General features: G+C 41.9%; 1 protein-coding gene across 1 annotated transcript; it reads left to right on the top strand.

Moving 5' to 3' along the window:
• Positions 1–13,580: 13,580 nt before the first annotated feature.
• Positions 13,581–17,235, top strand: LOC123157101 (uncharacterized). The gene is made up of 10 exons (XM_044575349.1): positions 13,581–13,813; positions 13,926–14,070; positions 14,208–14,399; positions 15,149–15,256; positions 15,337–15,378; positions 15,506–15,601; positions 15,671–15,986; positions 16,084–16,113; positions 16,790–16,861; positions 16,946–17,235. The coding sequence occupies exons 1-7, from the start codon at positions 13,581–13,583 to the stop codon at positions 15,803–15,805; spliced, it is 951 nt and encodes a 316-aa protein (XP_044431284.1). The 3' UTR covers positions 15,806–15,986; positions 16,084–16,113; positions 16,790–16,861; positions 16,946–17,235.
• The last annotated feature ends 1,365 nt before the right edge of the window (positions 17,236–18,600 follow it).

Raw genomic sequence — 18,600 nt, 5'->3', positions numbered from 1 at the left:
TCAAATTCCTTTCCACTAGATTACAAAGAAATACAACGCTGATTTTTTTGACATATTCAATGCACATACTAATGAGGTGACTACACCAAAATTTTCATAGACACTACTACATAATGTTTATTTACACTGGGAAATCTTTTGACAATACTAACTCAAGTCAGTGGGAAGTTGGGAGCGCATGAAACATGAGGACTATCTCAGCGGCACATAACAGGGTCATGTCGCCCGCCGTATACAGCAGAAACCCACAAGTTGCAACACCAAAAATACCATAGAAAATGAATATTGTTTATTAACAATGTAATGATATAGTGTTAACTCGAGGCGGTGGAGATAAAGTGGCCTAGTCAATTTATAGAAAACCAAGCTAAACCCGTTACAATGGGCACAAGACAGGGCACCCATCTGACATGGCTACTCCCAAGACCCACGCACACCATCAGGAAGAGGAACACCATCAATATTGCCTACAAATTGTCATCATCGTCATGTCTCCTTCACGGCCATTCAAGACCCCGCGCGGTGAATGAAGCACGGGGACCTTTTCCATGCCGATCACATGCATGAGAACCTTCTCTATACTCTTTGGTCTCGACAGTTTAGGAAACTGATTCATAGGGTTGTCGTCAACTCTTTGAGCCTTTGCCTCTCTTTACGTGTTGAACGGCTTAGATCCGCTGTTGAAAAGAAAAAGGTTCTTCCGGTTGTAGGAAGAAGAATTTAACCCCTAAATCAACAGTTCGGTTGTACTCATCACTTCATGAATTGCCTAGAACGGTGGAATGAGGGAGAAAAATATTCACAAAACATGTTTAGTTGGTTGTGACATTATATCTCCTTTCAGTTTTAAGTGGTGTCCGCGCACCTTTTGGATCCAGCCACATATATGTGTCATACAAAGATGGAGATGCCCAGCCAATCTAATTAAAAATCGTTCTTAAGATTGCCTCTATTTTTTCACTCAAGTCTACTACCTAATTATCAGGCATTTTATTTGAAAACATGACATCGTATCGTCGATTAGCCAGATAACTGGTAGACATTGTAACTGAAAGGCGGTTCGCATGCGCTAACCGCCGTGCCTCTTTATCCCCTCCCTTTCGAAACGATGCATCCTGTGGATGCATCCCCTCTAGGGATATATAATGTAGATCTTCATCAATGAAAAAAAATGGTTGATTCATTCTTGCACTTGTATATTTACAATAACAATAGATAATTGTTCCAAACATCTGAAGTATATATACAACCATTTACACACAGATTAATTAGACAACTCCGCAATCAAATTCATTTCCACTAGATTACAAAAAGACAAACAACTATGATTTTTGTACAAACTCGATACGTGAATCAAGAAAGCGAAAACACCAAAATATCCTAGAAACCACATAATCATATTTCCAGTGGGAAAGAAAATTGACACTACTAACTCAAGGCGGTGGAAAGCTGGGAGCCCGTGAAACATGAGGGTTTGCTCGACCAACAAACCTTGCGTCTAACAACGGGCCGTCTGCTCGGCGGCGTGTAACAGGGTCATGCCGCTCGCCGCATACACCAGAGACCCACAAGGCCACGGCCGTCAATCCGACAGCGGACCACCGGAGGAGTCGCACGACCGGGCCTTCGTCATTGAGGTAGATAGTGGTGTTACCGGCCATGAGTTGCGCTTCGACGCACGCATGGCCCCGGCCGCCGCGAACGTAGACGAGCTCTTGGTGGGCGGTCCGTGGAGGGGTGCGTGTTCGTCGGCAGGCGGAAGGCCCCTCTTGGCTGCGTGGCACGCGGACACGATCGGTGTGTGCGTGGTCGCCGGCGGCGGACGGCCAGGCCTCACGTCCCTGCGCCTTGGTGAAGGTCGCGGGGCGGTTGCGGCCGTAGCGCGCGCGGAAGGTGAACGTGCCCGGCCGGTCCGCCACGAAATTGTACGTCAAGGTGTGGCCGTCGATGCCGTCGGTCGCCGGCGTGCCAGTCTGCAGCCCCCGTCAACCACCACCACAGGAATGAATCAATCGATCTGCGGACAAAATCAACATCTATAGCGCGCGCACGGCAGAAGCTTGGGATTGGCGTACTCACCTCGCCGGTGCCGTGCCATTGGATGGCGACGCTCCTGGCGAGGAGAGGGTTGTCGACGGCGACGGTGATGAGGACGGTGTCCCCCTGTACAGCGTGGAAGGTTGGGGAGGTAACTTGGCGCAGTTCTGGGTCCTCACGCCTCATGGCTTGGAAGCTAGGCCGTGGCTGCCCCACCTTCTCCCTCTCTCTCTCTCTCTGACGATGGGGTAGCAAGTATATGCATTTGCTAGGTTTCGTACGAAGGAAGCATAGCGGACCCGGACGCACAGCCGGCGTGGCGCGTTAGGGTCGACGTCAAGCCGTAGCTGGCTCCGTAATACAAAACTCTAGTCCAGTCCAATCATCACAAGAAACACGCCAACGTGCAGTCAACTAGAGTATGCTCGTTAATCATCAATAATTAGAGGTGCTAAGCACGAGCCGCCAACCAACATGACACTTTCCGAAACAACCCTTTAATTGTTCGTTTGATATTTTCACGTTTTCTGTCCAATGCTAGATGCCAAGTATCGCAAGTCCACATCTTAAACTTAGATACTAGTGCTCGCATTTTTCTGAATTTATTCAGGTCTTCTGACGATTTAGTAGGAGCAGACGTTCCCGTCGATTATGAAGGCCTTTGTGATGACTTCGTCAATCCAAAAATGATGTGCCGGCTAAGTCTTGAAGGTGCTCATAAGGGTAGGTTGTGCGTGCGAGCGTTCATAGGAGTGAATGTATGTGCGTATATATAAGCGTCCGAGTCTGTATTGTGATAAAAAAAACAAGAACAGTCCAGCCAAAATCTACATCCACATCTACACATATCTATATCCTATATATATATTACACTGCTTAGAAGACACATAAGGTTTCTGTTTCGCACTCCTATTCCACGCGGACTTCGTCCGTTGGTGTACCTGTCCCCACCTCATTCGTGGTTTTTCTCTGACATCGCACGATGGTCGATTGAAAAGAATGGACGGAGAAACCCACACAAGAACGCCTCTGGTGGAATCCCCGGCCGCTCTACTTCCTCCTTCCAAACCCTAGAGTTCAGGCGAGTCGTGGTGACGTGTGCTTTGCGGCGGTTCAGACGAGGGCCTCAAGCACTCATACGCGAGCCCTTAGAAGAGGCAATGCATCAACAAGGAGGATATGATCGTGGCTGTACGCAGCAGGGCTTACCTCCTGCCGATGATAACGTCGTCATTCCCCGCCACCGAGGTATAGTTTGAGTATTTTCCGTCCTCTGTCCTTCCTCCAATCTTCACCCAACAAAGGAACTAACGACACTCGCAACCATCTTCATCCATCGAGGTTCCTATTTCAACCTTGGGCCCTCTTGATCCCAAGCAGTGACTGAAGGATGAAGTGGCTGCAGTAGTGTTCCCGATAGCCGGTTGCTCCTCAACTCAATGTACATCCTCATCTGCTACACAGATTAACCTCCAGATCAATCCATTTCTATTGACGCTCGTTTCACGAATGGGTGGATCCGTGCAGCTATTGGTGTCTGCTCTCATTCTTGGAGATCGACATCTATGGTCCTATTGGATGGTTGTTAAGGTGTTTGCCTCTTACGCCTATTGCAGCAGTTCATCGGTTCAAGCCCAACACTAAGGTCAGAATGGATGTCGAGCTAGGGGATAGGATGATCACCATCGACAACAAGCCTATCAAGCTTCAGATTTGGACATGGTCTTTTATGTTCTCTCATGTACTATAGCAATTAGTACTATCTACATATGGAAAGATGTGCCACTTGATACTACTTCATGACATATGAATTTTGAGTTGTACAAGGTGTGTGAATTGTGATGACATAAACCTTTTAGTGTCGCACTCAGCTGTCATGGCAAATAATCACCTTCTATGGTTGCTAAACGAGTGGATTTTCTATCCTACCATGTTGCTACACCTTCTATCTAGGCCACTCAACTTTGCACAAGATCCATGTTGTCTTTACAAATTACATTCAAATTTCACTATTTTGGTTCTTTCAAGCAAGAGAACATTTCGTCATATTATTGAGATTCTCATATTCTTTCAGACCAATTCACACGCATGTTCATGCTAGTAGTACTTGTACGTTTTAATTATTGTTTCCTTGAATGAAGTGTTCCATAATGTTATCAGCCCGAAAGTAATACTCATCAATTTTCATGACAAATTGCCCAGTTTGAAAAAATCCAAATATAGTGATAATCTTGTTTCACCTAGTTATTCTGTGAATGACATAAATTGATGAAAGTTTTCGTAGTTTTTTTCGTCGATCAAGGATGGTAACTATTATTTCCTCCCGATGACTTTTTGGCAAATGTAAGTAAGTATGTTTCTTTTAGAATACTAAGTATGCTTCTTTTAGAATGCTAAGTATGTTTTTCTGATATATTTGTATCCGCTTATGGTCAGATACATGTTTTCCTGCTTCTTTGTCCGATTAATAATCAAGTATAATTATTTGAGTCATGTGATTATTTGCTATTCCTTTCCTTTTTACTGTTGGATCCTTCCCTCTTGTTCTTCCATGTAGGGTGATTATGCGTATGTTGGCTGGGATGAATACCACAAGCAATTTCATAGCTATGTGATTGAACGTGAATACGTCAAATATTGTGAAGAATAGTCCAAGAAACTTGAGGTTGACGCATAGGCCAGATTAGTTGGCTTCATAGAGGGAAGTGCATGGATGAATCCGGGTACATATGAACCCACTTTGAGAAACACATTTGTAAATGCTAAAAGATTATGAAAAAGGTTGCATGGGTACATCTCCATGCTCTATGTGCGTGCATAAAGTTTCACTGAAAAATAACTTTTTTATGGCATGTGCAAAAAAGACAAAATTATGTTGTGAAACGCTATTTAGAAGCACTGAAATTTGTCTTTTTTTGCAGAGGCAAACCACAACGACATTTTTTCACAAAACTTTGTGTCGCGCACATACATTTGCGAACATGTATGCATGAAATTTTCTTTTATATTTTTTGAAATTCCAAAACATGCTTAAAATGCATTTTTTTTTCAAAACTGGGTGCAGATGCCCCTAAGTTCAGGACGTGCCCACTCGCTTCGCAGAAGTGTTTCTCCAAAAGAAATATGAAAACCCATCAAATCGGACAGGCGGCCGACTCGCCACCACACCCTTGGTGCATCCTATTTAGTGGTGCACCCCCCCCCCCCTAAAGCATGCTACATGGGCCGACTTATATTACAGGGTTCATCTGCGTCTTTTTCTAGCCGACTTTGGTAAGTTTATAGAACCTTCCTTACAGGGGTTTCCTTCCTTTTTCTATATTTCTTTTTCCAGGTTTTTCTTCATTTCCTTTTTTTGTTTTATTATTTTAATGCATGACTTTTTTACGTTTGTTTTCTTTCGTGTTTCTGTTCTATTTTTCTTTTCTTTCCCTTTACATTTCGATTTAACACTTAAGAACATTTTTAGAATTCATGCACAATTTTTGAAATTCACGAACATGTTTTGAATTAGCATACCTTTTTTGATTTGATGAAAATAGTTTGAAATACTTAACCATTATTTTGAATTCTTGATCATTTTTCAGTTCATGATTTATTTATAAATTTGGGAATATTTTTTGACTCGACAAAGATCTTTTGAAATTGGGAGAGATTTTTCAATTTCATGATTTTTAGAAAATTAGGAAGAATTTTCAAAAACTTTTGCCCTTGAATACAAGAATATTTTTCACATTCGTAAATATTACCATTTTACAAAATTCGTAAGATTTATAAAACTTCTGAATGTTTTAGTAATTTAAAATAGTTTTTTAAAATGCATAAACATTTTTAAAGAATTAAAAAATAAATATAAAAGGAAACAAGGAAAAATAAAGAACAAACAAAAGAAGAGAAACGGAAAGAAAACAAGGGCGTGTCGCCCCGCACATGGGCCTACCCAAATTCGCGCATGGAGAAGTAGGGGTGCTTGTTAGCATGAGCTCCTCGCTAATACATGAAGGGATCAACCAGAGCCCGCTGACCACTGGTCTCTTTGTCAACAATTTTATTTTGGAGCATGGACAGTTGAAAACGCCGACCGGCTCACATGAAATAATGGAGCCCAGAAGAGTTCAAGAGAAAGGAAAATTGGTTGCCGCCACTTGAGAGGTCTGTGAAAATTAATGTTGATGCGGGTGTTTTGGTTGATCATAATCTTGGAACTGCTACAACTATTTGTGGTGATAGGGATCGGAGCTAATTGTGCAGCTCTGTCCTAGTCGGTAATGGTCTCACTGAGCCATCCGCACTCAAGGGCCGCCTGCAGGGAGGTACTCTCGTTAGCACAAGATTTAGGGATGCATCACATACAAGTGGCGCCAGACTGTAAATAGGTCATAAACCATATCCACCAACGTAGAACAGACATTATGGAGGAACTATCAGATAGATTAGTTAGACATCAAAAAGTTTTAATTCTTATGCTTTTAGTCATGAACAGCTTCAAACTTTGAAGCTCATAAGATAGCTAGGTATGGTTAGTGTTATCCCTTGCGCCTTGAAGGCATGTTTGGTTATGATTTCCATATGATTCACCTGTAATCCTTGGAAATATTCTCAATGATCAATAAAGCCTAGCTATCTTAGCTAAAAGAAATGTTAGCAAGAGCTCTCAGTTGGTGCGCGTGGTAGCATATGGGCCAGGCCAACTGCATTTTTCGTTAATTGGTGGACGAGCGTCCTTTTACTGTTTACTACCGTTTGACAAGGGACCGCTGACCAAGGTGGCTTGACCATTGACTTTCAAAAAAAGGAAAAAAGTTCAAAAAAATAAAAAAGGTCCCAAAAATATAGAAAAAAGTTCAAAAATATTGAAAAATAATAATGAAACAAAAAAGGTTCATGATTTAAAAGAAGTTCAAGACATGGCGTTTGTAATTTATTTTGTTCAAAAATATAGAAAATTTCACAAACTTTTTTAATAATTTTAATTTTGGAAAAAGTTCATGGAATGGAATTTTTTTTGAGAAACACCTAAAAGGTTTCAATTTTTTGAAAAAATGTCAATTTTGAAAAGTTCACGCATTTGTCAAAATAATTAATGAAAAAGAAATAGAAAACCAAAAGGTAAAAAAGAAAATAAAAAAGAGCCAACACAAAATGAGAAAACAGGCAGAACCCATGCTGAGGAAAAAGCCGTAAGAAAAACTGCCCAAAAACCGTCAAAACAATCATGAGAAGGTTAAAAAAACTGGTGAAGAAAACCTACATGGGACGCCCCATTTACATACACAGCTGGGGGGTTGCGCCCCAAGATGGCAACGGGGACAAAACCCGATGGGTTTTGCCTGTCCAAATCTATCCTCGCGATAAAATTGCAAACCCGTCTCCGTCCCTGTAACCGTACGAGGGGCTAGTTTTTTGCCCGTCCCCTAACACTACTAGGGAAATGCCTATACACAGGAGCTTAGTAGTAGCGTTTTTTATAAGAAACCGCTGCTACTACTTATCAGTAGCGCTTGGACATGATAAGCACTGCTACTATGCACTTACCAGTAGCGCTGTGTTTATAAAAGATGCTACTACTACAATTGCTAGACCGTTGCCGGCAGGCCAGGCATAGTAGTAGCGCTTTTATGTAGGAAGCGCTACTGTTATTGAACGTAGCAGTAGCGCTTTCTACATAAAAGTGCTACTACTACGGGCTCCTTATCCACACCCACGACCCGAGCTCGACCTCACTCCCCCTCACACACTCTCACTCGCGCGCCTGCGCCGCGCGCCGTCGCTGCCGCCCTCCCCCGCGCAGGTCATCTTCCGCCGACCGCCCTCGCCCGCACCGGCTCTCCTCCCCCGCCGGCCAACCTTCCCCGCGCCGGCCTCCTCCCCCGCCGGCCCTCCTCCCCGCCGGCCGCCCCGCACGCCAGCTGTCCTCCACCGAGAGGTATGATACGTCTCCGTCATATCTATAATTTTTTATTGTTCCATGCCAATATTATACAACTTTCATACACTTTTGGCAACTTTTTATACTATTTTTGGGGACTAACATATTGATCCAGTGCCCAGTGCCAGTTCCTGTTTGTTGCATGTTTTTTGTTTCGCAGAAAATCCATATCAAACGGAGTCCAAACGGGATAAAAACTGACAGAGATTTTTTTTGAAATATATCTGATTTTTTGGAAGTGGAATCAACACGAGACGATGCCCGAGGGGGCCACGAGGCAGGGGGCGAGGTGCGCCCCTGACCCTCGTGGACACCCCGTAAGGCGGTTGGAGCCCTTCTTTCGCCGCAAGAAAGCTAATATCCGGATAAAAATCGTGTTCAAATTTCAGCCCAATCGGACTTACAGATCTCCGGTTATAAAAGAAACGCTGAAAGGGCAGAATCTGGAGCGTAGAAACAGAGAGAGACAGAGCGACAAATCCAATCTCGGAGGGGCTCTCGCCCCTCCCACGCCATGGAGACCATGGACCAGAGGGGAAACCCTTCTCCCATCTACGGAGAAGGTCAAGGAAGAAGAAGAAGGAGGGGGGCTCTCTCCCCCTCGCTTCCGGTGGCACCGGAGTGCCGCCGGGGCCATCATCGTCACCGCAATCTACACCAACAACTTCACTGCCGTCATCACCAACTCTTCCCCCCTATTTGCAGCGGTGTAACCCCTTTTTTACCCACTGTAATCTCTACTTAAACATGGTGCTCAACGCTATATATTATTTCCCAATGATGTATCGCTATCCTATGATGTTTGAGTAGATCCGTTTTGTCCTATGGGTTAATTGATGATCGTGATTGGTTTGAGTTGCATGTTTTATTATTGGCGCGGTCCTATGGTGCTCTCTGTGTCGCGCAAGCGTGAGGGATTCCCGCGGTAGGGTTTGCAATATGTTCATGATTTGCTTATGGTGGGTGTCGTGAGTGACAGAAGCACAAACCCGAGTAAGTAGGTTGTTTGCGTATGGGAATAAAGAGGACTTGATACTTTAATGCTATGGTTGGGTTTTACCTTAATGATCTTTAGTAGTTGTGGATGCTTGCTAGAATTCCAATCATAAGTGTGTATGATCCAAGAAAAGAAAGTATGTTAGCTTATGCCTCTCCCTCAAATAAAATTGCAATAATGATTACCGGTCTAGTTATCGATTGCCTAGGGACAAATAACTTTCTCGTGACGAAAAGCTCTTTACTAAAACTAATTTAGTTGTGTCTTCTTCTAAATAGCCCCTACTTTTTATTTACGCGCTCTTTATTATCTTGCAAACTTATCCAACAACACCTACAAAATACTTATAGTTTCATAATTGTTCTAGGTAAAGCGAACGTTAAGCGTGCGTAGAGTTGTATCGGTGGTCGATAAAACTTGAGGGAATATTTTTTCTACCTTTAGCTCCTCGTTGGGTTCGACACTCTTACTTATCGAAAGAGGCTACAATTGATCCCCTATACTTGTGGGTTATCAAGGTACTCCTCCTCCCTCCTCCCTCCTCCTCCCTCTAGGTTAATTAACTTAGGTGAATTTTGTTCATTAGGTTAACTAACTTGAACTAAGTGAACTAGCTGGGTTAATTTGGTTTACTAACTAGGTTAATTAGATGTTTGGTTAACTAAGTAGATGTTAATTAGGTTAGGGTAGTAGTGGTACTGTTAATTAGATGTTTTTTAGTTAGGGAAGTAGGTTAGATAACTAAGTAGATGTTAATTAGGTTAGGTAACTAAGTAGATGTTAATTTAGGGCAGTAGTGTTTAGTTTAGAGAAAAAATTCAATATATATTTTTTACTGTTTTTTAGTAAGTGTTTAATAGAATTAGTTAGAAAATTAATAGAACTAGTAAGTACTAGTTTATTTTTATTTATAGTAAGTGCTTAGTTGAAGTAGTTGAATTAATAGAACTAGTTTATTTTTAGTAAGAAAATTTAGGTATATGAGATTTGATGATCTAATTAAAATTTTACTATAGAACTAGTTTATTTTTAGTAAGAAAATTAATAGAACTAGTTTATTTTTTTAGTTAAAGCAATTATTCCCGCATCGACGTCGATGATGCCTATCCCTGCATCCTCGTCGTCGACTTGGCGGAGGACACCTGCTTGATCAGAGGGGCCATGTCCGGGACTTGGCTCCGCCGGGCTGGTACTGGGAGGTGCTACCTTCCGGGGTGCGTAGCATGGTGAGGACCTAGCCCGTCGTTGACCCGAACCTTCTTTGGTGGCGGTCGCGTGGGCCAGTGACTGCGCGGAGGCTTGAGGACCCCGCGGAGGTGGTACGTCACCGTATCAGCGAGGAGGACGAGCACGTCCGTTGCTACATGGTTGCATTGGAGGGCAGGTTCTTCAGGGATCTCACTGGAGCTATGATCCTGTGATGGTTCCTTCTCTTTGGGTGTCCACCACCCGCGTCGATACCCGTCGTTCACTAGGGTTTTAGCTGTATTAGTGATGTTATACGTATGAAACTATTCGAGATGTATTAGTGATAATATTCGACGATGTACGGACGCAAGAGTTGATTTAGTTTTTCTTATTGAATGCATGCTAATTTGAATACTTATTTATTTTACGAGTTGGTTTTGCTTATTGAATGCTCAAATTGGAGAACTACTCCTATTTTGACTGCTCAAATTGGAGAGCACTATGCAAGGCGTATGCATTTGATTAGTTGATAGATTATAGGGTTTTTGTTCTTGCAGAAATCAAGGAGCCCCTCCATCATCCCCGCCATCGTCCCCGTCACCGACCCCCTCCGACCTCGAGGTGAGACCAGCCAAATCTCCATGTCAATATGAGTCCTATAAGATATTTTGAAATGTTTTTGTTCATATTTTTAACCACTGAAATGCAATGACCATCAAGTTTGAATGCTCATATGATTTAGATATAAACATGTATATCTTGTGTTGCTCAAATAGGATAGGTGGTTGCCCAAGTGGCCGGCCATGTTTGCAGGTTACTCCTCCGAGTGGCCTATGTTTTGCCGGAGTGTTGATTAATTTCCATTCCGGCAAATTTCAGGCGCTCGATATGTCCTTTTTTAGCAAAGGTCATGCCGGATTTTTCGGTGAATTTTTGTATGACTTGTGCTAGAATATGTAGGAAATATCAATTGGCCTAGATTTTCCAGAAAAATAATTAAAGGACATTTCGGGCTGACTTTAAGTCTGTGAGGCTCCATACATGACAGTCAACAAATAAGTGAGGGAGAAAGTCTGCACCATATATGAGAGAAGAAGAATCCCGACTGTTGTCGTGGGGGTCGTTTTTCCTTCTTCTCCTTGTGCTAGACCTTTGTTATGCACTAGGGGAACGAGGAATAACGACCATCACCGACGGTCGAAAAATCTGTGAGGGAGTGTATCCACCATATATGAGAGAGGACGAAGAATCCCGACGGTTGTCGTGGGGGTCGTTTCTTCTTCTCCTTGTGCTAGACCTTTGCTGTGCACTAGGGGAAAGAGGAGTAATGACCATCACGGCGGTCGCAACTGTCAGAGAGGAATCAGTGAGGGAGAGTCTCCACCATATATGAGAGGACGAAAAATCCCGATTGTTGTCGTGGGGGTCGCTTCTCCTTCGTTCCCGTATGCTAGACATTTTGGTGTAATGTACTCAGGGACGAAAGGAGGAGCGATCATCACCAACGGTCGAATGTATACACCACGTGAGCTGAGAGTTTTCAAGAAAAGACTCGACAAACCGATAGTCAACCCGTGATGAATAATAAGGATCTAATTTAGTTTTTGTAGTACATATATTTAATTGTACAAGTTTAATCTTTGAATTATGAACCTAGGAAATGTCGTCATCGGACGGCGAAAGTCTCCCGGTGGAGTGCGACTGGTGCAACGACGACCGGGGTCTGTGCGATTGGCCTCATCTGGACGAAGGTCGGCGCTTCAGCATTAAGCTTCAGGAGACCTTCGACGTTGAAACGGTACGCAACGATGACAAGTGTTTTTTTCGTAATTAAGCACGACTTCTACTAGTTCAACGTGTAATTTTTGTCTTTTACAATTCGACTAGCTTATCCCATACCATGCAAGACGTGTCTTGGAGAGGATGGATTTTGAAGATCATGAAAGTATGGAAACAAAGAAAATTTTCCTAAGGACCCATCATTGTATGGATTTTGAAGTAAATCTATACAATCCTGAGAGCGTATCCCATTTTGGTTGCCCGAATTGGAAAGCACTTTGCAAGATGTATGATTTTCATGAGAGTATGCTTGTCACCATGGATCTTGGTGATCCTGACATCGCCCAAGACGATATGGACATTTGGGTCCTTATTGATACGCTTCCAATTCTACCGCTATATGAGTTTCTCAAACATAGTTATTAAGTATTTTATATTGTTTATTTCAAAATAGTTGACAGCTTATTTTCATTGATAGCTTATTTTCATTCTTCAAAGAATGTGCGAAAGATGGTAGACAGAACCTACTACACCGATGGCTCAGAATTAACTTATCAGGAGAAAACACATATGATCTCATTTATTACTGATCTTGAGAATCATAATATCTATTATCAAACTCCTCCACATTATGGTCAATACATGCCACTAGTGCATGTGTTGAACTACGGTAACATCCATGGAGATGTCATGGTAAGATTTTTTACTATTACGACATCCGTGCATCTTTTGCATAAATTCTTCTAAAACTCAACTAATTGCTAACAACGAAGTCATTACTATGTTTTCCAACAGAAAATCTCGAAGAATTGTGTGCCTCATGTGATGTTTCGGAAAGGCCGCCTTGATGTTTTGAACTTACGGCCAGGTCATCCTACGAATCACTCCTGTCCATACCAGATTTCTAAAACCGATGAAGACATGACAATCAAAGATTGGAAAAAAATGTATGGCCAATTGTAGGGAGCTACTTGAAAACAACATTATGCGAAAGGCAAGAATTGGAGACAGGATAATCTCCATTCTCCATAATAGAGAGTCAGGGCCTATCTTGTTTTATGCTATTTTACCTTAGAGAGGATATTTAGGTCCTAGCTAATACTCATGATCATGTGCTAAGAACAATTAAATAGGATTGATTAGATGATGATGAGTATGACTTGTTGTTATGATAACGAGTAGAAGTTGTATGATCGATGATGATGAGTGGGACTTGTTATTATGATACCAATGATGAGTGAATTTCCGTAATTTCGCATATTTCATTGGGGTACAAAACATTTTTAAACTCAAAATTTCAAGGCAGATCAAACAAATTCCAAGATAAATTTTAATTATGTTAGAATTCTTTAAAATTAAGTGAAATTTGAAATCCCAAAATACCAAATATGCGGAATTGCACATATTTCAGCGAGGGCCGAAACTATTTTGTTTCCAAAATTAAAAACCTTGCCCACTCTGTTTCCATTGCTCATCCCCAATCCGACTAAAAATCCCCCAACTCCGCTGTGGACGTGACTCTCAACGAATCCCAATTTGACGCGCTCCCCGCCTTCCGACCGTCTCCAACTTCACTTGCCCCGCCCCGCCTCCATCAAATCGGACCTGCAGGGCCTTAGGGTTCCCAAGTCGTTGCTAGGGTTTGGAGAGATGCCGCGGAATCAGATCGGCGACACGGTCTCCGGTGAAGTGCGGCGGCCGCCGAACCAAGTAGGGAATCGGAGGGTCGGCCCGATCTCCGGTGCAGAGGTGCCGCCGAAGCAAGTCAGGGATCGAACGCCCGTGTCGGTCCCTCCGCCGTCGAAGCAACGCAAGGATCAGTCGGTCCGCACGGTCTCCGGTGGAGCGGCGCTGCCGACGCAAGTCGGGGGTCGGACGCCCGTGTCAGTCCCTCCGTCGTCTCCGAGCCAAGTTGGAAATCGGAAGGTCAGCACCGTCTCCGGTGGAGAGGTGCCGCCGAACCAGGCTGGGAATCGGTCGCCCTTGTCGGCCCAGCTGCCGCCGAAGCAAGAAAGATTATCGTGTTTATCTCAACCAGCTGCCTGGCAGGCCTGATGTCGATATTTCCACTAAGCTGGATGCTGTGCAGCTCAAGGAGCTCAATGTTCGCCATGCGTTGTATCGCCTCAAGTATTATCAGGTTTGGTTTATAGTCCCATACACTTTATTTATAGGTTGCTTGTGTTACTATTAAATTACTTGTTCTGTGCTGTGCTGCGTATGCTGGTTTGATATACACAGTTAATTTGGTCTCATCACTGATCTCATTGTCTATAGCTGTCACAAAACGTGCCTGAGGACAAGCTTTGCTATGATAAATTGAAAGAGGACTACCCCCCTAGCCGTCTTGAGAAGGAGAGTTTCTTCAAGTGCTATGAGGAAGATGGCAAATTAGGTTGGTCTTTCCATCCTGATTACTGCCAGCTTGCAGGCCTGGAGGATTACCAACGGCTGGTCCCTCGAAATTATGTATGTATGCTTTGTTTTTTGGCAAGTTATATGCATCTGTTTATGTTTTGTTCATCTAGTATAATAGACCAGTGTTCAAGCTCAGAAACTTCTCACCAAAACGACATACTTCTTTAGTAGATTAAAATCATTATATACTGAAGTAGTTATTAAACCTTGTATAAAACATAAAAAGAAATGGCAGTTCCAGTATTCTAAGCCTTGTAAAAGGTAAAAAGAAATGAGAGTTTTAGTATTCCTGTCAAATTATTTAGATTCTCATATCCGTTTAGACCACTTCACCTGCATGTTCATGCTAGCAGTAGCTTTTCCTTGAATGAAGTGTTCTGCCTACCCCAACTTGTTTGGGACTAAAGGCTTTGTTTCTGTTGTAATGAAGTGTTCTATAGTGTTATCATAATTTTACCCATCAATTTCCATGACAAATTGGCCAGTTTGCATAAATTCAAATACAGTGCAGTCCTGTTTCACCTTGTTATTATGTGAATGACATAAATTGGTGAAACTGTTCCTAGTTTTTTTTTTCTTTGATCAAGGATGGCAGACTATATTATTTCCTCTAGATGTCTTTTTGGCAGATGTAACTAAGTATGTTTTTCTGATAAATTTGCATCCGCTTGTGATGAAATACATGTTTTCCTGCTCCTTTATCTGATTATAAAATGTTTAACTATAATTATTTGAGTTATGTGATTGTTTGCTAATCTTTCCTTTTTACTGTTGCCTCCCTCTCCCCTTTTTTTCTGTAGGGTGGTTATGAGTATGTTGATTGGGATGAATACCATAAGGAATTTAATAGCTATGAGATTGAACAAGAATATGTCAAATATTGTGAAGAATTGTCCAAGAAACTTAAGGTACGCACCACAGATGTGATAAAAGTTACCCAAATGTTGATTTTATTTTGTACTAACAATCTTTCTTTGTCTCGCAATAGTGGATGGAAGCTTATGTGCTAAAAGAACAAACATCTCTTATGGTAAGTATGAGTGAGATCTCCTATGCAAAACACATGAGTAACATTATGTCACTGTGTATACTTTAGCACCATTCATAATGCCTCTCCTTCTTTTTTTTTTTTTGAACTTATGGCTCTCCTATTTTAGCGGGGAATGATTTTGACCAGAGGAACTTACCAAGCAATGAAGATCGCCACTGACTTCTTGAAGATACATGCGAACTTAGCCTTTTCTGGCTTCTATGTAGGGTCCCTTGTGCACTTTTTATTTCATTTAGGTGTTCTGTATTTAACAATTAGACTCTTAATTCAGGAGTGGTTCAAGAGCATGGCTTTTGATGTTACGAACTACAAAGAGTTCGATGTACTCTATTATGAGACTTGGCAGAGGTGCAATCAGGAGGTTAGTAATGTACCCTGGTCTTCTGAACAACTTAGCAATCATTGAATGGTGATATGTGTTTTGATGCTTTGTAATGCATTTTCTTTTTCTCCCCTTGAACAATTCTCAGAAGAAATTCAGAGATGCTTTGGATGAGGTCTATGAACTTAATAGGTTCCCATTGAGCCAAAACAGAATGAGATGTGCACTGGAGAATGACACATTCTGCTCGGAATTCGAAGAGGAGGTAAAATGTTTTCCTTATTCAGATGTTTTCCAAATTCACATGGTATTCATGGTTATAGATGTTTATAACTTATCTTTTTCATACTTCTCATTTTCAGTTTCTTGGTTTCACAGCTTGCCTCAAGGAAGTAAGTCCTGTTCTGTGTGCCTCCCACTCTTACACCATGTTTGGATGCAAAGTGTTTTTAGAGTATTTTCTGAATACCATGGTTTCTGAAAAAACTATAGTTGTACATACTTTTGGGTGTTTGGATTAGTAAATACCATAGTCTTACAAACTGCAGTATTCCCAATAGTATGATATTTTTGGAGTATTAAAAATCTACTCCTGCCCTCTTTTTTCTTAAAGAGAGAAACAATTGCATGGGTTGTTTTAGTTAGTCTGGCTGCTCTGATTTTACGTCGCCATATAGACGGAAGTCAGCTACTAATGCATGTTAGTTATATATACAACACATGTTGCTCTGAATCTGTGTCACACGAGGATATAGAAGTATAGATCCGATATGTTAGTTTATATACGGAGCCAATTAACCAAACAGTTGTCTTCAACGTGCATGTGTTTGCCCAAAAACTAGTTTGATTTTTTATGATAGCTATGGAATGCAAAATAAGAAAAGTAAAACTGTAGTAAATACTGCTCGCCAAACGCTTCACTGTATCTGCACACTTTTTCCTACCTACAAGTCATAGTACTTTGATTTTCAAATAGTGTAGGTTTTTTAACAACTCAGCATCCAAACAGAGCCTAGATCGAAACCATTGGAACGTTATTCTTGTGTCTGATGCTCAACCTGACCATAGTTTGCAGAGGACAAAAGCCAGATCACTGAGGATAAAGCCCTGGAGTTGATTGCAGAGGCACTTAGAAAGGAGGTACTTTATTATAAAACTGCATCCGCATGTCTGTTTCAAGTTTCAACTATATAGTTTACTTAAGTAAAGTTCCTTTTTTTTCAGACGCCGAAACCAAAGTTCTATGAGGATTATTGTAGGAAGAAAATAGATATTGCTCAAGCTATTGGATTAATTCCCAGCGTACCTTCTTAACTGTTCATCTTCCTGATTCACACCATTTCATTTATCAAGTTAGATATGCAGCCCAACTGCCATTCAACTGCCATTGTTGGAGTATATAGTAAGTAATTGGCACGTGCCATGCACATGTAGAATTCAGGGAATGTAACTTAAAAAGTTGGATATTTTTCATTCTCCCTTTTTCTTGGTGATTACTCTTCATCTGATGACCATTGACTGTATCTTAGACACTGTACTTCACAAGCGCTACAAGAGTATTCAGCTTCCGTTGGGCACTTAGGCGACTACGCTAGCATGGTGATCAAAAGCTCCTCCAAGCAAAGGACAAATCACAGGACCGTTCATTACTTGAACCCACATGTCAATCTTTTAACGTTGAAATTTTGGATTGGCTTTGGAGAGGGCTTCTTGTTCCCATTTGAATTAATCTTGTTGGATTCACATCACATACTAACTTAATTTTACTGTTATAGATATACCTTGTTAAAAATAAGAGGTTACAAGTTATCACAGAAATATCTGCAAGGAGTTGCTGTAATTGCTTTACTAGTCGAGAACATACACATAAAAGTATGATTATGCGATTGCAACTTGTACGTAGCAGAAATGTGTGGATTTTTAGCGGTGAACAGTACATGTACTGTTCATATTTTCAGAATCACGAATCACTACTAGAATCTGGTTTGTCCCAAGTTCCAAGAGTTCGCCGAGTTTATTCTATCGGGAACTCGGCGAAATTCTGTCTGCCGAGTTTGATCCAAAATCCGACTCGGCAGCAATAAGCAACTCGGCGGAGCCGTGCCTTTGTCAGGTTATGATGCAAAACGACGACTCGGCGAACCAAACAAACTCGGCAGAATATCAATTTCACCGAGTTCCCGACGGAAAAAACTCGGTGAACATTGACATGTGGGCCATGCCTTGCAGCAAGCTATGGAGCCATCACGGCGCTCTTCATTTGCCGAGTTCCGTCTAACGGCAACTCGGTAAACATTTTCTATTACTTATTTTCTTTTTAAACGTAATTCGAGGGGGCATATCTTTTCCAAGTTCCCGACATAAAGAACTCGGCAAACAAAGATGGTGGTTTAGTCCCACCTCGTTTCTTGAGGAGCGGCGGGACCAGTTTAAATTGCCGCGTCGTCCACAAGCAGTAAGCTACGGTCATCATTGCACCCTTTATAAAAGATATGACTGTCACTATGAATTTTCTCTGCTTAACATAAGCTAAGCAAATTGCTTATCTAAACAGAGAAGATTCATGATGACAGTTTGTATCCCTCACAAAGTGAGCATTGCTGACTAGTCTAGTCATTTTTGAATCATAGTGACTATTTAATTACTACCTCTCTTTCTTTGTACTTGAAACATTTTCAATGTTCATTTTTTATCGGAATTGCACGGTTCATAGCTTTGCCGAGTTCCCAAAAGGAAGAACTCGACAAACATAGCTGGTGGTTTAGTCCCACCTTGCTTCTCGAGGAGCGACAGGACCAGCTTAAATAGCCGCTTCGTCCAGATGCACTAAGCTACAATCAGCATTACACTTTGTGGTGGATATGACTGTCACTATGAAA

The sequence above is a fragment of the Triticum aestivum genome, chromosome 1D (genome assembly GCF_018294505.1).
Source record: "Triticum aestivum cultivar Chinese Spring chromosome 1D, IWGSC CS RefSeq v2.1, whole genome shotgun sequence".
Classification (NCBI taxonomy): Eukaryota; Viridiplantae; Streptophyta; class Magnoliopsida; order Poales; family Poaceae; genus Triticum; species Triticum aestivum.
This window is presented reverse-complemented; position numbering and strand designations above follow the sequence as displayed.

What these genes read in the sequence shown, in the direction of transcription:
- LOC123157101 (XM_044575349.1), top strand. Translation starts at nt 13,581, where the DNA reads ATGCCGCGGAATCAGATCGGCGACACGGTCTCCGGTGAAGTGCGGCGG. An exon ending in AAGAACAAACATCTCTTATG is followed by an intron (nt 15,379 to 15,505) that starts GTAAGTATGAGT and finishes CTCCTATTTTAG; the next exon opens with CGGGGAATGATTTTGACCAG. An exon ending in TAGCCTTTTCTGGCTTCTAT is followed by an intron (nt 15,602 to 15,670) that starts GTAGGGTCCCTT and finishes CTCTTAATTCAG; the next exon opens with GAGTGGTTCAAGAGCATGGC.